This window comes from Pungitius pungitius, chromosome 13, assembly GCF_949316345.1.
Source record: "Pungitius pungitius chromosome 13, fPunPun2.1, whole genome shotgun sequence".
In the NCBI taxonomy this organism is placed as follows: Eukaryota; Metazoa; Chordata; class Actinopteri; order Perciformes; family Gasterosteidae; genus Pungitius; species Pungitius pungitius.
The window spans coordinates 7,123,511-7,149,484 of NC_084912.1; the positions used below are offsets into that span (position 1 = coordinate 7,123,511).

The following is a 25,974-nucleotide window of genomic DNA, read 5'->3' on the forward strand; positions in this document are numbered from 1 at the left end:
GTATTAATTTGCTTTGATATATTGAAAAATAAAAAAAAATATTCTGACATCAATACCGAGGTCTGCTTTATGCACAAAGCACCACGCACTCACATATTTCACGGGTCAAAAAGCACCCATGCACTGTATTTTTTTAATTATCTTGCATAGTTTACGATGTCATTTTGATGCATATAGCTGCAAACTGCTTTTTCTATTAAAAAAAGTTTAAAAAAATATATAATTATTAGTCCATCGTAACCTTACATTTTTGCACAAGTATAGGCCTTAATCTACTCTTGACCTAGTGAAATTGATTTTAAGTAAACATACTTACTTGAATTGAGCAACATGGATTAGTACTCATCCCATCACCATGACGTTATTCATTAGATCAATTTAATTCAGTTAAGACAAATGTTTATTGGTTGAGATACTTTGACATATTACTCATAGACGGTATGAACTACTACCTTCTGAATAAACTCTTTATTTATATACTGTTTCACAATAACTTATTTGCTTAGTTCTCCAGTTTTAACCATGAAGAACTGTTTGCCTTCTGCTCTCTTTTTCCCACATTAGTTAATTTATGTTGTGCCTTTAGTGGCAGCAAGACTGAGTTGATCAGCTATCAGCTTTAATTTATTTTGCAAATAGATGACACCATTTTTCACACATCCAGCAATACACAGCAACACACGCATTTATTTAGATGTTGACTGTAAAACTTCTAGACTTATTTGCAAAACTAGTTACCGCGTGTGAATTGGATTCTTTCATGAAATCACGTGTTTTTGCATCATGAGCCAGCCAAGATGCAGGGATGCTCGGTCTCCTAAACGTGCGCTACACATTTATAGTCAATGTATTACTGCAATTCCATTACAGTATTGACTTGCCTATAAAGCTTTGGTCGCTCAGGCTCTGCTGTTTACGATGCATTCCCTTTCATTTGTATCATACGGAATTAGAACAGAGCACAACAGCAGCTGCTTTTGCTCCAGTTTACTTAATGTTGTTTATAGTCTTTTTAATATTCTTTTGTGATTCCCTATCTGCGTTTTCTACGTCTCATTGGCTGAGAATGACAGGCTTCCTTAACTCAGTGTCTTTGATAGTGTGTTGGAAATCAGTCAAGTGCTTAAATAAACAGCTAAATATATTTATTATTAGCATACGTCAAAGATTATGAAATATGAACGGAGGAACACAGGCTGTTAAATAATACACGTATTCCTTTCCTTGTTCATATAAACAGTGCATTTCACATAAAAATATAAACAGAAAGAAGTATCACTGCTCTGTTTGCAAGATATTCAACTTTAAGTAGTATGACACAGAAAATCATTTACAGTCACAAACTGTACAACAGTTGGCAGAAGAGAGGAGCTGGGCAATAAAGCAAAGAGCATAAGAGACTGGATTATATTTGGTTCAATGTACAATTCTGTAAAATGTAAAAAGTCTGGTGATATATTCTGCTTTCTCTATGTAGAACAGATCCTTAAAGGTTACACTTTTTATCATGGTTTGATTACAAGAGACACTTATTGAAGGTTGGGGCCTAATTGAAACACCTGATAACAAAAAGCAGAGTGAGGAGAGGTAGACAGAAGGGAGGATGACGGAAGAGAGAGAGAGGGGGGGGGGGGGAGCAGGAGATTTAGAGAGAAGGCTGGAGCGAGATCGCAGAGTGGGAAGAAGATGAGAGGAAGTGAAGTGAGTTGGCGACATGCAGGCTGCGGCTTCAGTTGTTTTTACTCAGGAGGCTCTTCAGGCTTCTCTCCACGGCCTCATCCAGCTCCTCCTCCAGCTCCTCCTTTTTGGACATGGCGAGTTTGGACTGATAATCGCGTACTATCTGTTCTATATAAGGGGCACTTTGTGTTCCATGCAGCATCAGAGTCCACTCCTTCAGGGCGCCGCGCTGTGGCTCCTCCCCCTGAAAGCCCACCTCCAGGACCCAGGTGCCGCGGGGGTCCTCGCCCCAGGTGTGGCTGGTCATGAAGGGCCACTTGTCGAAGCCCACCTTGGAGTCGTCGTCGCGGGGCCTTCTGCTCAGCAGGATGGACTTTGTGCCCATGGGCGAGGTCATGTTGACGTTGAGGTCGCCGCGGCGGCTGGCGTTGACGGTGACCACCGCCTGAACGTGCTCTAGGTAGCGGACAAAGTTGTCTTTTCCCTGACAGGCTTCGCTGTTGATGACCAGCACCAGTTTGTTGCCGGTCTGGATTTTACTGGAGGAGGAGGAGGAGGAGGAGGAATAGGGTTGAGGAAGTGAAAAGAAAGGTAAATATCAGTGTTAGTGTCAAATAAAAAGAATAAAGTGAAAAGGCGGATTAAAGAGACGATATCTGGGCGTCCCTGTGATATAGCTACGACGCAGGTGGTGTTTTGATTTCCAGTTTTACTTGTATCCCTCCCAACTCTCATGTATTTTTAAATAAACAACTCATCCAGGTTTTCCTATCTAATCATCCTACTCTGATTGAGTACCATGAAACAAGCTGCTCCTTGAAATCACATCATGGGAGATGATGCCATGTCAGCTTTTTTTGCCAAGCAATTTATCTCTAGTGGTGGAACAAATTACTTTTCTACAATTCAAGGCCACATTCATTCTTTTCTTTCATCCTTGTAAAACTGCCCAACTATATAATGGTTTAATTCAGAATTTGTTCTAAACATATAACAGAATAGTAATAAGACACCAGAGTAGTGATTATTATACAACCAACTATAAATCTGAGGCCACATCGACTGCATGTTGTGCACTGGACCACTTCTAATCTGTAGCTCCTGTACCGTGCATAAGGAGGTCATTTTCTTTTAGTTCATGTATGGATTTGATTTGAAGCGTAAAAAGCAGGTTGGTACTTTGTAGTGTTGTGGCTTTGTTGTAGAGAAGACATACTGCTGTTCCCAGATGGAAAGAACGAATGAGAACGCAGCGGGGGCAAGAGGCTATTAGGAGGCCTAATAACGTTATTAGAGGCCCGGGCTACAGCGCCGGCGGTGGGAAATTGGGGCGGCTGGATTGAGAGGGTCAACATCGAGGAAGTTCACAGAAGCAGGGATAGTGAGGGAGACGTGGCGAAAAGATGTCTGCAAAATGTTGCGGTGATCTGTGAGGGCCAGGGAAGCAAATCACTGTTCCCAGGAAAACGGAAACAATTCACAGTGGCTTGTTTCCCAGTAAGTTACACCCTATAATGCCTGTTGAGTAATTGAAAGTAACCAAACGTGAGGCAGTTCTTCTACTGAAAGCATCTTACTTCACACAGGGGTTGTATACATAGACTGTAAAGGTGGAAGTCGTCCCTCACTGTGACGTTGGACACTGTCGTTTAACCATCTTTGAGTTCATTACAACCCTAAAGTGACACGAGAGGGTCGAGAAAAGTACGACCGAATGCTGAATGACAAGGTTTTGCTTCACTCTCCTGAGCTGAAAACACCCTGTGAAAGGGTTCAAGTTGTAAGTTAAAAAACCCTAAAGCACACCTTGCTTTAGCATTTACTTTCAATCCTTTATAAAATGAACATCATGCTGCATTAACGAAGACTTACTGTTATGTGTCACTGAAAATAAGTCATGTGACTTTTATACAATCACACTACATTTTGCAACCCCCTTTTGGTTTTTAGAAATAATGCAAGCTTAAGTCACTTAAGTCACTTTGGCATTAACTTATCAGAACCGGAGGTTGCCATCTGTCATAAAATCAAAGGCGATGTACAGAGCGACAGCTTGAAAGTGAAAAAACGATGATCTTATGATCTTCATTATCATTATCTTCATTATCATTACAAATGTAACGTATGTGTTTAACCAGCATTACTACTACTCTATTAGAACGTATGACTCTGCCCATAACTAACTCTGTTATGATCTCACTAGAAACCCCCAGAATGATTTCATGCGCAGCTGGCGTATGGTTCCCATCAGATAATGCAGGAGAGTGATTACAGCAGTCGATCGGAGGGAAGGGAGAGTGATCCCTCTCAAGGGCACGACCAGTCTAGATTAAAAACACCCCCCCACACACACACACACAGCTAAGGAAGCCGCAGCCAGCAAGAGCAGCTCGCAGATCAATGCTGAGCAGCGTGTTTGCGAGCTTGATCATATCAATGTCTATTGCTTTTCTCTGGTGATGCACTATCACAGAGGTGTGCGCGTTGTAAATATATCTCTACCAAAATAGAAGCAGTCGAGGCCCCCGTAGGTGGCGCTGCTGTGGAGACAATCAACTGATTTCACTCACAAATGCTACCTCTTTACTATCAGCTATTCTTTCACCTATTTCAGGTTTTGGCTGATGTCACGTTCTGCAATGGAACGTCAAGACACATAACCGCTCTGCAATAACGCTGCTGGGAGAGCGAGTCGTGAGAGACGCAATAAAATCTGTACGACTCCCGAGGGATGCTCCATTTGTCCCGGGTATTGTTCTCAGAAGGAGGCGCACACACGCGCGCACGCGTTCCCTCACACGTGCGCTCGGGCATGATTTCACACCGTGTTGTCGTGACTGCGTCATCTGTGGAGCACCGATTGGAGACTAAAGGAATAGGAGGTGTTGATGGTAGGAAGAAAAAAAAAAAAAAAAGCATGGATGCACTGCATTCAGTCTGCTCCTTTTATCTTCACCCACACACTGACCCTTTCACAATGGATATGCAGGCTTTTTGTCAGGTCCCACACACATATACTGTACACTTGTGATCACATCCACCCCCGGAATCCCTTTTCTGACTGTCAGTCAATCTAATTGACACGCTTAGCGGGGAACGCCACGCCGGGGGCATTTGTGGCGCTCTAATGAGAACGAATAAGAGGGTTAGCCCCGGGAAAACCACCAAGACATCGCACGCGGTTAGCTCAAAGCCTCGGGGCGTGATGAAGAGGATGAAAGAGAGGAAAAGGAGGAAGGGAGGAGGAAGTGAAAGGCCGGCTGTGGATGTGCACGGGGAAATAACCCCTACTGTGAGTGCATGGAGGAAAGGAATATGGGGGGGGGGGGGGGGGGGGCGCAAAGCCAGACCACACTACCTAAAGGCCTGACAGCAAGAGTTAACATTACAGCATGTGGGATATATCTCCGGTTTAAAACCCATGTGTAAAAACTAATCCACCTCCAGATCAAAACAAGGACACTTTTTCCAAAGATTGTCCTTGTGACCTTGTGTTTACTGTGTGCTTCACTGTATATTTTCAAGGTCGCCTCCACTGTGACAAGATTTGAGGCCATAAGCTTCAGGTCACACCATATAAAGTCTGTTTTGTCACATATAAATTAATCTTTTGTCGTATGATAGAACGAATGTGTTATTTCTTCTTTCAAAAATATCAGTTTTGCTTTAAGGTGAGCACAGGCAAACTCAGCATATTTTTCATTTTGTGAAGCAGTTTTTGATTCTTGATCTTTTTTTAACAAACTAAAATGTTTTCAAACTAAAATCAGATGGCAATAGCCAGTTATATTCCGTTATGTTAAGGTTGTTCACAATGATCATTCATTTTAGAAGTAAGAAAAATCAATGCTTTGAATAACACCTGTCAGGACAGGACAGTTCATGTCATAACAAAGCTACAGGAGCATCAGCCAGACAGAGCAGCTCATCTAAATATGTCATTATGTGAGGCAGACACTCCCATCACAGTAGTTTTATTGAATTTCTCAGTAATTAGATGACTGCGTCTCTTGTGCTCAGCAGTATTTTTCCTCTCAACATCTTGACGGGAACAGCAGCACATGAATAGTGGGACCACGCAGTGGACACGTCGAAATATGACTCACTGGGTCTCCTGAATGGATCCGGCTACGCAGTGGAAGCGCTCAGGCACAGTCTTCCATTCCTTGGCCATTTTCACCATGCCGCCGGCGTCCAGCACGCCGTATCCGAACAGGTGGTTGAACTCGAGGCCCACGCCGTTCCTCCTCCACTGGTGGACCTCGTCGTGGAGCTTGTTCCTCTTGGAGGTCAGGACTGACAGGTGCTGCATGTCTCTCCATGTCAGGTTCGGGCTGGGGCGGACAAACGGATGATAAAGAAAGGGTAGAGCAGGAGAGGGGAGACAATATTGCCACAATATGAACCAGTGGGGAAGCAAGCAGGAGAATAAAAACAAACATTTAACGACAAATATTAAAACATTTCAGATTCATTGATCTGCATTAGAGATATGCTTTCGATTGTTTAACATCCCAGTGACTGCACTGTGAGACAGATGGTTGCCTTTGTCTGTCTTTCCCTCTATTATCTCGGCTGTGTGTAGTGACAGCTTCGCTCCTGCCGTCGGTTCGAGTGTGTTTGGGCAGTAAAAAGGCGAAACAGCCGCGCGGGCTATTTGCCGTCGGACGGGGTGAGCATCCGCTCCTCCTAACGGCAACATCATTATTGTGTGTGCAGAGCACACAGCGTTTCTTTACTCAACTCCACTTACTGGTGTCAGTTAATGGCAGCTATGTCGTGTCAGCCATTAATGTGAGAAATGGAGCGTCTGAGAGAAAGGAAAGGCCTCCCTCTGGGACATGAGAGGCAGCGATTCTCTAGCTTTGGTTTTCTTCCAACTCGTTTGATTATGTGTGGGCAGGTTGACTTAAGTGGCGTACAGTATGTTTTCCATTATTTTGTGATTCACAAGGAACAATCAGCTCTGAATCCACAAGGATTATAAGATGAATTTCAAATTGTACCACAGTGTTAAAATGACACAATTTACACTTTCTTGTGTATCCATAAAAGAAGCTATAATCATTAGTCTAGTACATGTTTCCCACAGTATCTTTTATCATAGTCCCTCTGCTACATGAATAATTTAACTAATACATTAAACATGAAGCTGGGCGAGCTTATAAACTATATTTATCAAGCCGTATCCAAAGATATAAAGAGAACTGATCCAAATATTATTTGTGTCCTTGACCAAAGCCACAGATATGCAGGGTTTTTCTTTTCATTCTCAGCGGTTTTAATAAATAAGCAAATGTAAAAGTTGAAAAATGATTTGTGCCTTTAAGGATTTCATACACACAGAGCAAATTAGAATAAAAGATCTGAGGTCAGATGAAGTTTAATAGATCATTGCAGTATAAAAACTCAAGATTGTACTCGGAAAAAACCATAACTGTTCTACTCAAATCCAATATTATTCCAATTGAGTAGTCAAAAGCAATATATTGTGTAATTATAACTTCTGACCTGCACTTCTTCTATAAAAGCAGTCCATCCAAAATCAAAAGTCACAAATACGGATGCATACTTTGCCTCAATTGCCAGAGCAAAAACACCAGCCGCCTCTGGAGCTGCTGCTGACGTTCCAGAGTGACGCAGCGTGCAGTTCCCGTACAAGTCCGTGGTGGCCTGAAATAAGTAAATCACACAATCGTTCAGTCTCTAAAGACTCTGCAAATCTGCACATTTTATGATATTTTCCCTTTATTGAACCTCTGTCCAACTCCCCCACTTAATCAATTTTGTACAGTCCCTAAGCTACAAACTCAGACATTCAATATACAATTATCTGGGAAAGCAGTTTAAGCAATTTAAAGACGTGTGCATAATCATTGTAGTCCTCTTGCTTTATTTATGTTTTAGAAAAAAGATAGAAAAGGACATAACAGAGGACTGAGTGTATATTGGCGGCTGGACTGATTTATACACACATCAGGAGACAAGTTATGTTTATTTACTGAACAAGTATTTCATTATTTAAATAAGGGCTTAATTAGAAGTGATAACAGATTGAATGAAATTGGAGAAACCCTAGGGAAGATGAGTGGCTCCGTAAACAGCCAAAGGTGATTTGCATAATGGCAAACACTGCTGCTTTTGTACACTGGGAAATACTTTTTACACACATGGTGTAGAGCGCCGGCCTGTATTCTCGATGTGTGCTGTGCTGTGTGTTTTGTGAAACTAAAGACCAAGGTTATGCTCTCTGTTCTTTCTGATGCTTTCTGTCTAATGATCTGCTGAGATAATACTCTGGTTCAATACTATAGCCCAGTTCACTAAGGTCAGTCACTCGATTGACTTTGGTGCCCCGCTGGTTCACTTTTCTTTCTTTTCACTTAAACAGAAAAACAAACCACATTAAAAAAGTCTTTGGTGGGAGGTTATTCTTTGGCTAATGGTTTCCCTTGTCAGGATTAAAAAAATGTTTTCTAACATTAAGACCAAAAAAAAGGTGACTAATGTTTTCCCGCTCGCTTAATAACACGTCTACTGTGATTTAAAACGCAATGATCCACACAGTGTGTCATGGCTACTGCTCTGCAAAGCAAAATGATGCATCTGGATGTCCAGGAAGGCAATCACAGAGGAGCTATTCCTGAACCACCATCTTTCCCAACCAGCCAGCAATCAAAGCATAACAGCTTCTCAGGCTTTCCCCCCTGATTTCATCCAATCTCCTGAAAGGCCAAGGATACAGTGCCTACTGGAGCAACAGAAAGGAAGCCATTTACCGTCCAGTCCATGAAATGAGGACACATCTTTGAAAGATGCAAAATGTTACCAACCAGAATAACGTCGCCTTCGAATGCTAACAGTGCTCGTACCTGTTTAGAAAAGGCAACTCCGCCTTCCACGGATTGTCCAAAAGCTTTAACTTCAGTCGTGAAAACATATTTGCAGACGAACACACTCACAACGCCGGCCTCTGGGTTCCTCTTGCGTCCGTTGCTGAAGGTGGATGCCAGGGTGGAGGAGCAGCTCTCGTCGTACAGGGCGGTGCGTCCGTCGTTGATGGCCGAGTTGATGGAGATTGTCCACATGCTCGAGGCATAACCGTCACAGTTGCAGTCGTCATAGCTGCCGCCATCTCCGGATGCCCACACATAGATGCTGCCCTTTCCTCCGCGCCCCTGAAGGAAGATTGTCATCACAGTATCGATCATTACATTTTGGGAAGCCGGCTATAACTATGCAGTATTCATCAGTGTGTTCCAGTTAACTAAGAATGTACATCATCGAAGAACAAATATGCAGAATGATGTCGCTAGATTAGATGCTGTAACAGATTGACTCTCCAAGTTTCTGAAATAGCCTTTGAGAGGATCCAAGAGGAGCTTTGTGAAATAAAAACCCATTTATTTAGTCTTGCTTTTATCTCGTGCATTATCGAATTTGTCGATATATATTATTTTTAAAACATTTTTGTCTTTATGAGCGATTCCATCGAATCACACAGAAAAAAACACACAAAATTGTACTTGTAGTCTCTAAAGCCCTTGATAACTAACAATGACCTCTGAAGACCTCAGCTGAGGTGAAGCCACTGGGTTTGTGCATACAATACAAGAATATGTAACGATGATAATGTTAATAATGATTGGTTGAACAGGAACACAACAAGTTGACTTTGATATGTATTTTTAGTCATAACTCGCATATATGGATTACTGTAGTCAAGGAATGGGGCAGCATTTATGTCTATTTCCTGCATCCTTCTTGTAATGCAGCATAAAGCCTTGTGTGCATTTACAAAACACAGTAAGATGTCATCTTTGTGGCTGTAAGAGTGCCCTGAAACATGAAACAACTGACTGTGGCTCCATGCAGAGAGCCTCCTCTTCACCAAATGCTGCACCTGTCTCCACAAAAGGACGACAGATTCGGGAGAACAAAAGATCAACTGGAGCAGGAGCGCCATGTCCGTCCTTAATGCTTATTCATGTTGCTCTCTGTTTGATTTGCACAGAGCGGTTTGAGCATGTTGAGTTGTTTCGCCTTCTGCTCTCTGTCGCCTGCACAATCCAAACAAAGTGCTTTGATTTTGCGCGCTGTGCAGTAGTATTCATTTCCATTATCGCTACCCGTTTTGTAAAACCACCGTTTTACAAGATGCAGCCGCGGAGCCACTCCGTCTGACTCAGTTGTTAATGTAACCTGGCAATTCAGTTTGAGATGTTTCTCTCTTTTTAAAAATTGCACATCAATATTCAGCCTACACAATAAGCTACATGTGTAATAGTTGGAATGGAAGAGACATTACATTCAAGTGGCTGCTTGATTATTTGTGTTAACCCGATCAGAGATTACAGTTAGCCTTGCTTCTAACACGGCTAACCTGGCTGAGACGGGGTCATTTCAAAGCCACCCACAAGTGCATGATGAGTAATCAAGCAGGTTATTGGCAGTGTCATTGTTGGCATGAGACATCTACTGTGTGTGTGTGTGTGTGTGTGTGTGTGTGTGTCAGAGGAGACTGCCCTTCAACCGGACAGAATGTTTAATCAGCTCCCGAAAGCCTGACTCTTCGCTAGTTGTTATTTTGTGTGTGTGTGTGTGTGGGGATAGGGTAGTTAATCAATTAGAAGAAATCTTATTGACAGACATCCGTCAAACAAAAAGAATAAACATAAATCAACAGAAGTAAATGCTGAATTGATGCATTTGGAGTTGCCTAACCCCTCAGCACAGCTCGTAAGGATGTTGCCTTGCCTTGTTGACACCGTCAGCCATAGCCTGCAGCGTGAGCTCTCTCGGCCCGTCCACCGTCTTTCCGTCATCGGTCGGTCCCCAGCTGGCGCTGTAGATGTCAATGACCTGGGGCATGTGGCTGATGGATGACGCCTCGATAATGTCAGTCATAAAGGGCTGGTCCAACATGCGGATACCTGAAAGAGCAACCTCTCAATGTGAATCTGACTGGTCTACGATTGGTTGACTATAGTGTTACAGGAGTTTAGACACATATAAAATGGTTAATTTTAATAAAAACTATTTTTAGCTGGGCAGGTTTACAATATCTAGACTGTCATGTTCTGTTGTGTCTCTGTTGTGTTTTGATGACCTCTAAAAGATAACTACCAGTACACACACAGCTGTACCTTTTGGCAAATCAGCTTACAGCTTATTGAATTTGATTTTTTTTTTTTAACAAGATTCTCTGACTCATCTCATCTCATCATAATCATCATATGAGACTCTGAGCCAATGGATCAATCTTATTGCTTGTTTTGGACTTTGAAGAAAATGTGGTCCAAGATACTTTACGACCCATTAGTGTAAAGACAGGTAGTTAGTTAGCCAATAATGGCTTGTAGTCATTAAATCACAGAATATAGCAGGCGCTATTGCAGACACACCTGGCTGAGATCTGCCCTCTACGGAGTGCACATTTACCACTGTAAACAACTCTGTGTGTCCCAGAGTGAATTACAAGAGAAATCTATATGAAGAGAAAACATGGACCAGTGCAGATGAAGTATTTTTTTCTTTGTTGCTCTGTAGACTCTCTCTGACCTCTGCAGTCATTTGCGGTAATTCTATGAGGACAAAGTCGACTGCTCCAATACCAAAAACAACGCAGCATTGTTTTTCCACATTAAGCAATATATCAGCCCATTGTCAGAAAGGTTATTTGCTTATATATTTCACTGCTTACCGTCATTAATTAATCACACTGTCCAAAGTAGGGCTTGAAAATGACACAAACCTGCCACTTTGGAGTTGTAGGCGACGCCCACACCGCAGATGTTGTTGTTGGCTGCTGCAGACACCTCTCCAGCACATCGTGTGCCATGACTGGTGACAGCAGAAAGCAGAGAGGGCACCTTAAGGGATTTGCATGCATTTGCATGAATTTACACAGGATATCCTGTGCTTAAAGTTTGAGATAAGATTTCCCAGATTAGATGCAACTCAGTTGGCTTTGTTTCAGACAAGAAGGAGAAAATTGTTAATAGAAGATCAAGTTAGCTCAACAATATAAACATTTATTCATCCAATATCAATTGGAGTTTGACTAAACATGTTTGCACGTATCAGTGTTTGGTTTGCACCATGTAATGTCTTTATCCCTCCATCCCTCCTCTTTCCACAGGGACACTGCAGAGAGTCAACCCGTCCCTCCCAGCATGCTTTGCTACAGACAGGCGGCTATTTATAACAACCAGCTGATTAGACAGCGAGTTGCGCCCGACAGTCAGCAACTGCTGAAATACTCCCCTCTTACTCCCACGCACAGACGCACTGATACTGTACATCTGAGCAGATGGAGGCAATGGGGAGGAGGAGAATATATATATATAATCCTGTTTGTTCCTTTTTTTTGTCCCGGCATGGGTGGCAGTGGATCAGCCGATGTGGTTGGGAGATTGCGGGCAGATACGGTTTTTATCAGGCAGGAGGTCGCCACTGTGAACACTGCCACTCAGACAAAGGAGGACTCGCACAAGTCCGGCATCCCTTTCAACGTTATCTCCCGCGAGGGAGCGTGTAAAAAAAACGTATTATGCGTTATATTGTGTTTGTGCTGGACAACGGCTCTCTCTATCTGCACCGTTGTGTCTTAATGGAACTTTGTGAAGAGAAAATCAATAAAGGCGAGCTGCCGGACTCCGGGGGAGAGGGAACGCACGGCGAGTATGTGTGTGTGTGTGTGCAAGCGGGTTGACCGAGTGAGATTTACCTGTTGAACCAGTCGTCCGTGTAGCGGGGAAATGGGAACGGGTCGTTGCTGCTGAAGTCGTAGCTGGCAGCGGCATTCTGAAAGGACCAATTGGGAGGAATTTATAAGAACAACAGCATCAAAACAGAGAAAAAAAAAGCAGAGAGGAGCATTTCCTGGGGATGGGCTGACCTTATCACGGCCTGCTCTGCCATGGAGATGATCTTTTGGTTAGGTGCACCAAGGCTAAGTATAACTAACTTGCTCGCAAACTAGTGAAACTATGCGAGTTGTGCTTTATCTGCTCAGCCCCCGACCCCGGAAAATCACAACCGTTTCTGTATTAATAATAATATACTATAATATAATATATATATATAACTAATAATACACAGGCTCATGTAAAGCTGCTGTAGTTATACTGGTCATTATGTCTAAAAAGACAAAGGAAAATCCTTTTACCAGTCTGTTTAATCCAAACAAAAAAATTGTCAAAATGGTACAAACACATCTATCTTTATAGTCTCCCTTTTTCATCCCTCACCAATTCCTTGTATGTTCAAACATACTTGGTGCTAAAACAAATTTATTATGCTAGCTAAGTTAGCCACCTAGCGTTAGCGGTAGCTCCATACTGGATTTACAGACATGAGAGTGGTTATCAATCTCCTGTGTACTCTGCAAAAATATTTTCCTTTTGATTGTACACAGCAAATCTCTGAGAGTTACATTTACTCAATTCAATTTTAACTTTAAGCTGGTGTTGCATATAATATAATGTCGCAATTTTTTCAACTCTGCACTTCAACACTTTAGCCTAATGCTAAGAATTTAGCTGTGTATGGGCCATACAAAGGTTGCAAATCTTATCTTTTGCGGTGATACTGAAATAATGTGTGGTCACAGCGGGGATTTCAAGTGGGGAAAATAATGGCCCAATCACCAGCATTTAATTCCACGTGGCCAAAAGTAATAGCATCAGAATGAACGGTAACGGAAAAGCCGGAGAAACACGACGCAAGAGACACACATCTGGCCGAGAGATGCTTATGCAGCCAATGTAATTACCAGAACAGCCATGTCTGCAGGATCACTCACACATACACACGCACACACACACACACACACACGCATACAGTTTGATTCAAGATTCTATAACACCCTTCCAAAGCTTATCCAGGCTACTGCACTTATGTTGTCTTTCACCTATCACTCACGTCCCTTTGTAGTGGGACCTATTTTTCTCCGTAACAAAGTAACAGGTGCCTCGCGTGGTCGTGAGCATGGCGAGGCCACGGCGGTGTTCATTAGCTATTGAACTGAACACATCAGATCCATCTGGGGGCTGTTTCCACGCAGAGGCCTGAGAGCTCTGCCGGCTGACATTTAGAGTAAATGACTCATTCGGCGACAAAGAGAAAGCAAAACGGAACAAAAAACAGTCCACTGACCCTATGGAGAAACACTGTAATTATCACAATGTGACTTGAGGAAAAGTAGGAGAGAGGTTCACACCTTTGTGATTGTTTAAGGTTGATAAGTAGGAGCGTAAATGTCAACTATTCCTCTCATTTATGATTACTGTCAAATATATATTATATACACATTGGCTTATAACTATCATCATTCACAAAGAAATATCTGTGACGGGAGAAGATGTATTTTTTGCCCACGTCAGGAGCAGGAGTGTGTTTTTCATTTTTTCATTCATTAAATGGTGGCCAGTCCTGGTAATATGAATGACACAGGGGCCTGTTCATGAATCACTTGCTGTGATTCTCAAGCTCATATCTTCCCCCGTCCATCAGGCTCTGTCTTCTTCTGGTGCCCCGTGAGCGACTGCTGGTTAACAATAACGGATCGTGCCCTGCCTCAACAACCTCAACTATTCCCGGGAAGCCTCCTCTGCTCACCAGGCTCTTGAGAGTCTTGGTACTTGAGAGAGCAAATGCACTCAAAGTTGCTGCAGCCAATTGAAATGAATGTTTTGGAATAGAAATAACTAAATGGTATAGCTAAGTTTAACTTTTGTATTATTGTATTTGATGGTTTCTGACGTTTCATTAAGTTTCAACCGACTCCCTTTCAGATTGAAAGACACGCCAAAGAATATCTCACAAAGAAAGCAAAGATGAATGAAGGTGAAACAAGTCCTTGCTTTTATCATCTCACAACCCTCGGGTTTAGCTAACTAATAATCACATGATTCATAGGAGCTACTGTGCTGTAGAATGAGTACATTTAGCTCTACTTATTTATTTTAAAGGATTTTAAATATAAGAATTTTATGTGAATTTGAGTGTTTGTTGTACTGATGTGTCTTCACTAAATGATCTTAGTGCTTCTTCCACCACCAAAGAGGAAAATTGTTTAAAATCAGGGTCAAGCCGGTTCTTCTGGATGTGTTTTGTTTCTATCTTATTGTGTATGTTATTAACAATGGAGACAGAGGTTATCGTGGCATTCTATTCTTCCATTTGGTGCTGATATCCTGAATGGTTTGCAGGTTTGCTGTAGAATGTGACTTTACTTTGAAGTCCTATGCAACATCCTTTAGTCCCATGAAAGAAAGTACTTTCCAAGGCCCACGCTTACAGTGAAGACGGATGTGTCCTTTTATCTACTGCTAAAGAATTGCCTGTGAACATCGATCGCAACAGTTTATATTACAACATTTGATGAGCCCATAGCACTATAAATCTCTCAATCTGATTTTATACACACTATTTCCGTCTCTCTCTCACTCCATCTCTCTTACAAAAGCCACACATGAGATCAACTTTATAGTAATGTCCAATCATAACAAGTTGTCATGGTAACGTCCTTGAGTGTAGTAGCATTTGCAACAGTTCTCTTTGAAACAGAAATCAGTCATCCGCTGAATGCTGCTTTCCCTCCAAATACATTATGGTAGACTAACAGAGTGCTAATATTGATGGCAAATTGTCTTTTCTTATCCGAGATGTCTTCTACTGGCTCTATCTAATATTAAATACTGTTAAATGAAATATTGTATATCTGCTAATAGGTTGCTTAGTCGCATAATACAATTATCTGTATGTATATATTTATTTATACAAACAAAGTAGTATTACTGAGTAAATGTGCCGAGAAATCGATCTACCAAGTTACACAATATCTTATCTCAGGATACACAAAATGGTACAATTAACTTGCAAAGTCATATTGTGAGGTATTGGTACAATATGATGGCCACACCAAACGTTTCGTTATCCAAAGCTGATACACAACACAATAGACTCAAATCTAACCACAATAAAATAGTTTTTATGTTTAATGTCAGCTGATGGCTGAGAAACACCATGACGACGGTATTAAAAGCAGGAAAAACATACACACAGCGTCTCTCTCTCTCTCTCTCTCTTGCACCCGCTCATATGCACTATGGATCTGTGCACAGCATGATGGAGCATGCTCCCTCATCACCAGCTGAGACTGTGTTATTTTTGGGCCGAGGCTCATCTCTGTTCATAGGAAAGGAACATAGGCAAACTTAGAAGTAGGTAGACAGAGACGGGCAGGCACAGAACAACACTTATGCAAGCTACTGTTAACAAAAGGGAGATCCCACTGTGCCAAATTGAATCTTACTTCTACAAATGAGAGCGAAGGGTACACACATTTCCAAACAAAATTATTACTATAAAGCGTGGTATTTTGTGACTAAAAAGGACCACTGTTTCACAGCCCTTTACTTTCTCTGCAGGCCGTCGAGGGCAAAATGCAGTTCAATAAAAGAAAATACAGATTATGGAGAAATCAAACCAAACCTAGCTATCCATCTTGTCCTTTTAAGGTTTTTCTTTTTTGTCATCAGTATTCTGGAGCGTCACATTATGCAGCGCCAACTAGCCTGGCATTATCTCCGCTTGTGACAGATCGGCCTGCCTTTGTGCCTGCCACAGTGCAGCGCGCATTACCATTAAACAGCTTGGCTGGCCGTCCGCCTGTCCCTGCATCCTCCGGGGATACAAGGACACTCTGCCGCCATGAAGGTAACTTGGAAAGCTCCGCCGACGGCAAACCACGCAAAGCCCACGCAATCCGCCACCTGACCTCTGCTTTGTCATCAACAGCACTGATGAAGGTATGAGGTTCAATAACACTGGCGTACTCACATAATTTGATGCCAGGTCCGGATGCAGATAGTCGATGCCTGAAAGGTAATTTTGACATTAAACATTGATATTAAGAGGGTGAGGTTAGAGGATAGTGTGACTTCAAATGTCTCATTGCTGGTTCACCAAATTGCATATTTATTTAGTTTTGATCTTAACTTAAAAAAAACTGAAAAAAAGATGATGATACAAAGTTAATTTGAAATCAAGTAAATGTCCATTTTGAATGAATTTTCAAATAAATCATTAACACTGTTGTAATGTTATATCATGCAAATTATATTTTTGTGTTTGTGAAAAAATGGCGTGTTTGTTTTTTAAGGATAATTATACTCAGTTCTAAATTCAGATTCAGATTTATTTAAACACCGTATTTTTACTTGTACCATTGGACTTGCTGTACGTTTCTGCCAGTTGCTGTCATAAATATACCATTTTAAAAGATCATTCAATACAGGAAGTGTAGTCCTTGCATTCAAGTGTGTCAAATCTGGTTGAAACTCCTGACATTAGCACAAATCTTTCAGTTTCAAAAAATTAACAAAACACACACATTTGGTTCTAATTATTTAAAAAAACATATTTGGTGGTTGTCATTTACCGATACACAGAAATAGTGAGATGACAATTATATAGGAACAATTACATTTTCTTCATGACAAACCTTCAGTTGTCCACATACGCAATCTGGAAAGCAATAAGCAATATTTTTCCTGCTAATCATTATACTGTGTATTAAACAGATGTGGACAATAATGATATATATGCATGCAGGCACAGGTGAGTGTTCACATCACGCTCACCGTCGTCCATGATTGCGATAGTAACTCCTTTGCCCGTGTAGCCCAGTTGCCACGCTTCAGCCACATTAAGATCCAGCCCAGGGGTCCCGTCTGCTTGGCCTGTGTTTATCTAATCACTCAGACAATATGGAGAACATCCATGACTCACAACACCCTGGTGAGTCGTCATTAGAAAAGCAGTCAACCTGGAGGTGTGTGTGTGTGTGTGTGTGTGTGTCGGGGGGGGGGGGCTTTGAGGATAAGAACTGCTCGGGAAGGGGAGAGTGAAGGTGAGAAGAAGGGAAAGTAAAATGTCAGAGATACGATACGCCGGATGACTGACTTGCGTGACATAGAAGTCCCGCTTGCCATTTAGGGTGAATGCGGGAGGAGGAAACTAGGTGGCATGAATGCAACGATGAGATGGCGTGGACGCTATCGGCAGGACTAATTAAAGAATGAATAACAACGTTGACTCTGAAAGTACTGGGGAATGTGCTCAGCCTCTGAGTAATTAAGGTTGGGTTGGTGCTGAAGGTCAGACGGCATGCAAGCGGCTGCTTGGCTTATTACTCACCAGGTACCACTGTTTTGTGAATAGAGGGTCACTCATGTTGACTTCAATATCATTGATATCTCTGTAGCCTCGCTTTTGACGACTAAAACCCTCCTGCTCAACGACATTCTTCACCTGGGGACAAAAGGTAAAGAAATACTGGGTCAGGGTCTATTTAAAGGCAACACATGATCTCTCACAACGTCTTCCAAAGAATACAAAGAGCACACAGGAGGAATTGGAAATAGGATCTAATATGAGGGGTGATGAGATGTCGGCACGTGCTGCTCTGTGCGTTGGAAATCAGTAGACCCAGCTGTGCTCTGCTGTACCACAAAGACAGAACACGATGTAAATCAAAAAGGGCTATTCTCCTCCTGCTAATCAGAGAGGCTGCAGCTGGGGCTCACCTGCTACACAAGCAGACATTGAGGTCTTTTTTCCATTACATTTTTTAACAAAAAAAAAGCATCAGCAATCACACTCAAACATACATTTATGTTTCTTTGAATCATCAAAGATACTTTCAGCCGGTGGAACAGCTGTGTTTTGGATCACAAATGCTCACTGAAAGCTGCCACAACACCATTTATCAAGCTGTAGATGATAACACAGGCCCGAAGACCGAAATGATGGGGATAAATGTCAGGAAATGTTGGTTCTCGATTGGCTGACTGCTGTCATCCAAATGATTGTGTGTCTCTGGCAATGTTGCATCTTCATTTCTGCTACATTTAGAAATCAAGGAAACAATACACTCCCGATATTTCCCTGTCTCCATCTCTGCCTGTAGTTATGACAACAACAGCAATTAACGCTAGTCAATTGATTCAGCCGTTGTAATTGGAAATCACATCCCGTTTCCTGGGAGGTTTTATCAAATAGGCACCTTCACACATTGGGAAGAACTGAAGAGATTGAGGGGAGGTAAAAAGGAAGCATGAGTCATTTGATCTTGGTCTGGTAATACCTAAACCAGGCCTGATGTGAAGCGTTCCGTTGGAAATGTGCTACCTTGGAACTGCTTGTCAAAAAAGGTCAAGGACAATGGTTTCATTTAAAGGTTTAGGCCCTTTAAAAAAAAACTGAAAAAACCCATATGAATATAAAATAAACATTGCATTGTGAAATATTCATGTCATTGTTTTTTCATTCCCAAAATAGCAATGTTAATGATGAAAACCAAACTAAATGTCTTTCCACATCAACGTCACTAAGGCTACATCTTCCTACCTTTGAATTCACTCAAGTGTGACGAGAGAGAAACGAGCATTGTCTGCTGTGTTTACCACCACAGATAACTTAAGATGGCCTTTTAAAATGGCCAAAGGCTATTCATCCAGATCTATCTTTTATGGCATGCTCTCTACGCACGGTCATTTAAATGGCACGTCTGTTCTGAAAAACATGACTCCCCTGTAATTCCATATTCGGTGTTGTAGGAATTCCTTTTTGACTTGGCCTCTTGTTACATTTGTCCACAAAAGATTTCAGAAGGAAACTACAGCAGTTTCTACATTATCCACACCCAACCATCTCTCCATCCATCATCAATTTATTCCATCACTTGGCACAAAAGCTGGTATTTCCCCCGAGACGGCATGTCATACTGCTCAGTCACAACATCAAACAGTGCCCTTGCGCCACCGTCGGTCTTTGTCTTCGCCCGCTGCCCGCTCACAACTCAAAAATGCTCCGGTTCACTTCAAATCAAAGCGTTGTGCCGGGAAATATCCTCTCTCCTCGTCCTCATTTTCCTCCGGCTCCTTCCCGGGCGTGTCTCTCAGTCAGGGGATGCCGCACATTCACAAAGATTGTATTCTATTTTTCACCTTTATTTATTTTGAACCTACTTTCTCGTAGGCAGATAGAGATTTTAATGTATTCACGATGTAAAAAGTAATATGAAGGGAGGGAGGAACAACGGATGAATGGATGAACGAATAGCTGGATGGATTGTTTGGGTGAAGGCACGGCTGTGTGGATGAATAGACGTCCCGTTTGAATCAATGTGGGACATGAGATGTGAAAGGACAAAGGAGGACGAGGAAGCATAGAGGAAGACGCAGTGAATACGGTGGTAAGCAAGTGGGAGAGTCAGAAGTGGGTCAACATGCTCCACTGGTAGAGTGCAACGTATAACGGAGCCTCTGAGACTCTTTGAGATCTGAATAAGATTTATTGCTGCTTAATACGTTCAACGTATTCCATTTGTAAACAATTAAAAGACATTGATCATTTTTCCAACCCTTTCATGTTTTCGTTTTTTTTCATCTCTGTCTATGTATGCATAAGGATATTAAAAATATCTTTGACAGAACTCCAGTTGTAACAGTGAGATTTGTCTGCCAGTCCGCCTTGCAGAGCATGACAAACAAGCAACATTAAATCCGAGGGACTAACCCCGTCTATTCCAGAGATGCACAGGAATCAATAACTGCAGAGTAGCATATGAGCATGTCAAACATCTGATTAAAAACCCAGCATTCGGAGCGTAGACCTGCCCGTGTCCAGGCTGTCTCATTTCCATTAACTGTATTAGCTTGGCGGAGTGGCTCCCATTTATTTTCATTAGCACCTCTCACAACCACAATTAGAGAGGTTAGTTGATTGTCTGCAGAAAGACCTCCACTTTTACCGCCTCCAAACGGGCTAAATAGACAGAAATCAGCACAGAGAAATACTGTTTTATTTAGAAACAAAGCTTGGAGACACGCCATGTATTAGTGTCTTGTGTTATGAAGTATATGTCAAAAGTCCGTTGAGTTTATTTAAGCGAAAAGTGTAAAATCACCCACTGCTTCGCAAATGGGAGGTTTTGCTGCTTTTCCTTGTTTTGTTATAGCAAAATAAATATCTTCGGACTATTGGTTTGACAGACAAAGCAAATTGTGATCCACCTCCAGTATGAAATAATTATCTCGGAATAGAATATTCATCCATTCATTCATCCATATTCTGTCGGCTGGGTCGCTGGGGTCAAGTAGGATAATACAGACCTCTCTCAGGACACATTTGCTAGGTCGTCCTTGGAGACAAAGAGCCATTCCCAGGCCAGATCAGGTCTCTCCAATGAGTTCTCAGTCTAATCTTGAGCCGCTCAACTAGGCCCATCATATTTATACTTTTATAGTCATACAATACAGAAATGGGACATTATAAGGAAACTCGTTTTAAGCAAAAGGCACCTCTGTAAAAGGTAGTTTGAGTCAGTGAGTTAAAGCCGGGTATTGAATAAGTCGCATTGCACAGTGTTTTGACTTGACTGATGTTATAATGAACACTACAATTATGAGGCACTAGTGCTTCTGACTTCATCGTCGTCGTCATCATCTGTGCACCATTTTCATTTTCTACACTTCATTACGGATATTACCTTCTGAAATGTATTCAGATCACCCCCATGCTATGTTATCTCTGACTATATAGAATAATATGTCTATCCATATGATGTTGGCTTCTCTTTACAATAGTTCCTGTGTTCATCCAGGACATTGTGATGACACTGTACCCGGTCAGCTCTGTTTGCCCTGATTATGTCTGTCGCTGCAACGCACTGTAAAAGGGCATTAATCTAATAATAAAAAAAAGGCGCCATCATTTAAAGTAAATGGGGAGCCATGTACATGCAAGCAGTGGACACAAAGCGGGCTTTTCTGCTTACCCTGTGGTCTTTCTGGAGCCGCTGTCTGCTGTGGGCACTGCGTTTGCTCTGCCTCTTGAACGTGTCCTGAGGATAGAAGTGAAAGAGCCCCTCTCCAAAGGGAAGCTGTAAGACAACCAGAAATAAATAAAACAAGAGATCACAGATAGCCCGGGAGCCAAAGCAGAGATGACAACAAACACAGAGGCCACAAGCACAAACAGAATATTCTCTAGTATTATCAAAAGGAGGAGAAGGAGAGCAGGTGAAATTCCACAATTTCCCTCTCTTTTTAACAAGGCTCCGTATCACGGCACTGGAGAACAGAGCTGGAATCAACCATGATAAATCACAACGGCAGGGAAATGAGATGCATCATCCGAGGCTTTCCCTCCAGCACTGTGCACAGATTAAAGACCCCCTTATGCTCGTAACAGCCCGGGTCAATCCTCCGAATAAACGCTTTCAGATGCGCTCGTCGGATCTAATGTGAAAAAGAAATTATCATGGAAGGATGAGGATTATCCTTCTTCCGCTGCTCTTAAATTCTACCGTTGTTGCCCCAAAAAAAGATATGCTGATGTAACATCTCGTCCTCTCGCGCTTATCCCTCTCTGTGCTCACGTGTGTGTGCCTCGGTTTTCGGGTTCCTGGTCTTGTTAATAAAGCAACAATAGATGATCATTCAAACGACACAGACATTGTTTAATGATGCATCCCATTAAGACAAATATAGCAGCAGATTACATAACCTGGGAGGCAGGGAGGCAGTAAGGGGTGGTGGGTGATCTAGAAAAACAAGAAATGGAACTAGCAAACAGGACCGGTGATGCTCGCCACCTCACAGAGATTACTTTCAGATTGAAACACGTTTCTTTTTGGATGGTCGAGGTATAAAAAATAAAAAAAATAGAGGAAGAATCTCATTCACAGCAGTGCAGGCAACCCTCTGTTCACGCCTCACTGGCTGAGGCTCCGGCCAATTTCACCTACAAATTTGACAAGGCACACACACACTGTCAGGGAATTATTTCAACCGGTCTGCCATAAATGCCTTGTTATGCAGCTTTTGATTTGTTGTGATGTGTGCTGCATTTGACAAGCTATACTTATTAATAAGACATTTTGTCCCAGGCTTCTGCAGAAAAGGTATCACGTTATGCAATCTGAAAACACCATGTTGCCTATTCTGCGTGTGGGTAATACGAAAGGATTTTTCAGGGGAAAATGTCACAAGGTCTATTGAAATTTTCATTCCTTTCAACAATCCAGATACTAAGATGAACTCAAATACCGTAAACAGATTTTCCGGATCCATTAATGGTATTTAAAGACTTAAAGATTATAATGTATCAAATTCTCAACTTCATGTTATGAGGTATGTAATGTAAAAAATATGCACATTTTACACACACACACACACAAACAAATCTTCAAGCTTTGTCTTCTTTGTTTTTTCTTTCTTCTTCTTACATTTTTTTGTTTGGGAAATATAAACGAATTAGGCCGGGTGCAGCTTTGAGTCCCCGGGGCCAGAAGCCAGTGGGAAACCTCACCAGGTCCTGCGGTCGAGTATGAATGACGTCATCAAATTAGGCAAAACTGTAGTCAAACCCGAATGAAACCGCAACAGAGTGTTGCGTAAAACTGTTTCTCCTCGGGTGTGTGTGGGGTGGGTGGGGGGGGGACCAAAACAAAACAAAACTACAGTGCAAGCAATGCGTGCCAATGTGAGCCGAGCATCCCTTACCTTCCGGGCGCTCTGGAACCCATGTTGTGTTGCAAGTTGGTGCGCCTCGTCCTGAGCGTCCTCGCGCAGCTGAACCAGGAGATGGTCCGTGGGAGCTCCGTGTGCAGCCCGTGCTGCGAGCAGCAGCGCGTTCAGCACCGCCGCCGCCAACAGCAACCCCACACCTGTCCCGTGGTACCGGGGAGATCCACGCATCGTGTCTGGCTCTTGTGTCGATCCGTCCCGTCTGCCGGACCGTCGAAGCGGGCTGCCTCCTCGCTTAAGATGTGGGAGGGTGTGTTGGGTGGAGGGGGATGGAGGGGGGTGGGGGGGGGAGTGGGTGAGGAGGTGGGTGAGGAAGTGAAGGGGGGTCGAATCAGAGCCTTTGCGGACGCATCTCCTCGCCGGTGAGACCACTGGAAGTTGTTGTTTCACCGAGGCGCTGCCGCTCCTGCTCTAGTGCGGGGAGGAGGTCGTGCGTTTTGGACCAAACCTGCATCCTCCTCAGCCTCCTATCTCTCTTCATTCTCCTCCTCCTCTTTCTCTTCTGTAATTCATTTACCTTACTCGCTCGGGTAGTTTCTGCCCGTGACGTTGGACCAATGGGCTCCGGCGGGTGTGTCCCGTCGTTTCCTCCCCGGATGAGCTTTTCTGCACTTTTTTGAGAATTCCTCACATCGCCCTCAGACTTGATGGGAATTGTATTGATTGGTGTCTGAGGCTGGCTTCATTGCAATGGATGACGGCTCTCATAACATCCCAACAGGATGGAGCGTGCCGTGTATAGCTCATGGTGACGTTTAGGGGATACCTCTTTAATGAAATGCAATTCCTCCAGGCACAAAACTGCTACATGGCCTTCTACCGAGCTTGCGATCCTCCCTTAAATGCCATATCTCTAATATGACCAGCCCGACCTTCTTTTTTATAATGGAATGTAAGAATAATAATTGGTCACTTGGAGGTGGACAGCAGGTTGTGAAATTCTGTTTTTTTTTGAAACGCTGCTCATTGAAGGGCCCCCCTGCCTTTTACCTGTGTCCCTGCTGCTCTGTGCTACCGGCCTGGGTTACAGGGCTGTAGCATGATGTAACAGTGATGTGCGAGAAATGATCCCGTGTTAGGTTCCCTGTCGGGACTGTCGGGAGGTGTGCTCTTCTGCTTCAATCCCTCACTACACGTACAATGAAGAGGAGCAGATTTGATGGGATGTTTAGCTCAGCCAGAAGGACTCAACAGCGGGCACGTCAAGTGAAGGATCATTGTCCTGGCTCTAATAAAGATCCCCCCCCCCCCCCGAGCCTCTTTCAGTCGTGGCACTTTTCCGATCCGTCCATGTGTTTTTATCCTAAAGTACGTGGGGTGTTTTTGTTTTTATACTTATAGGAGAAAATTTATTTTATACTGAGGAGAAAGTATTAGTTGCACGTCATTTCACTTATTCAGTGAAATGTGAGCTAAAAATGCACATAGAAAGAATTTAAAAAAATGTGTTTTTTATTTAAGGTTTGCATTTCTGTTAGGTCAGTATGCACCTCATTAAACAATTCACAATAATGACTCACTTTCACTAACACATACAAAGTGTGATAAAAAGGGAACACAAATGCATGTGGATCGGTTGAGATAGAAGTCAATAATTAAGGTTTTTAATTATTGTAGCCATGCTCTCCACAGACCTCCTCTGCTCGCTCCAGAGACTTTACAGTCAGGGGATTTTTTTATTTAACTCAGGCAAGAAAGCAGCCTTCGCTTCCCCATCAGCACACCAATCTATGCAGTTGAATCCTCGTGACTGATCCACACTTATGTTTTGACTCCTGATTCACGTGTCCATTGCTACGACACCCTCTGCTGTTAAGACAGTTTGTTTTTCTTCCCAGGCAAATCAGTAAGAATTGATGTTGTGATGGTAGTGGGCGTTTGGATCCATCTCCCACTGTGCAGTGGAACACTCACACAATATACCTCCTGTGCATTTTAACAGGAAAAGGAAATATAGTAAATTTGACATGGTGAAAATCCAGGAGCGGCAACCTCCAGCTCTAAAATGGGGAGCCAATGTGGTGGTGACGTAAACCTGCATGTTTTGAAAAGCTTCTGGGGGCAAAAACATGTCAGATGCAAAAAATAAAGCTACATCACAGGGGAATTGTTTGCTCAGTAAACATGAGTTTATGGTCCCAATAGTGAGTTTCAAGTACAATCCGGCATGATGTTAATTTAGTAAATTAGAAAATAACAGAGGGAATGATTCATGGATTTGCAGCCCTGTGACTGGCTGGTCGCTACCACAGCAGTTTGAAAGTTGTCTGTATTTTTGTCTCACAAGAGTTTGCAGACTATGAAATTGATTTGTAACCTTACTGGTGATAAGAATTGCTAAGACGGCATTTCTTGACAAGAGGTTTTGAAAAGTGGCTTCAGAAAATATGTCATTTCTTATTTTTGAGTTCTCAGCCGGGTTCAAATGCATTTTGTCCTGATGCACCAGAAGCAAAAACAGGTATTCTTGTGCCCTGATGTTAATGATCTTTGGATGTTTCATTCATGTCAGAAAAAAAACATAATTTAAATGTAATATCTTACATAAAAGCTTGATCCTACATATTCATTCTTGACCTTCAAAACAGCTTGACATGTAATGGTTTGTTGTAGATGGGTGAAGAAAGTCACATTATAAGATATTCGAGTACAAACCCTGATGGGAAATACCAGATAAACTATTATGCATTTG

The 25,974-nt window shown here is 42.5% G+C and overlaps 1 protein-coding gene across 1 annotated transcript; it reads right to left on the minus strand.

Annotated features, from left to right (window-relative positions):
• Positions 1–1,130: 1,130 nt before the first annotated feature.
• On the minus strand, positions 1,131–23,795 carry pcsk2 (proprotein convertase subtilisin/kexin type 2). The gene is made up of 12 exons (XM_037465378.2): positions 23,259–23,795; positions 21,530–21,634; positions 17,887–18,000; positions 17,331–17,439; positions 16,528–16,565; positions 12,410–12,486; positions 11,435–11,523; positions 10,438–10,613; positions 8,643–8,858; positions 7,253–7,353; positions 5,787–6,014; positions 1,131–2,219 (listed from the first exon to the last, which is right to left on the minus strand). Exons 1-12 carry the CDS (start codon positions 23,451–23,453, stop codon positions 1,730–1,732), a joined length of 1,938 nt encoding a protein of 645 aa, XP_037321275.1. The 5' UTR covers positions 23,454–23,795; the 3' UTR covers positions 1,131–1,729.
• Positions 23,796–25,974: the final 2,179 nt, after the last annotated feature.

Bases quoted from the DNA above. Each gene is read 5' to 3' on its own strand.
- pcsk2 (XM_037465378.2), bottom strand. From the start codon at position 23,453: ATGCGTGGATCTCCCCGGTACCACGGGACAGGTGTGGGGTTGCTGTTG. The intron at 17,440-17,886 runs GTGAGTAATAAG...CTGAGTGATTAG, and splicing joins TCACAAAACAGTGGTACCTG to ATAAACACAGGCCAAGCAGA. The intron at 10,614-11,434 runs GTTTGTGTCATT...TTGCTCTTTCAG, and splicing joins CTACAACTCCAAAGTGGCAG to GTATCCGCATGTTGGACCAG.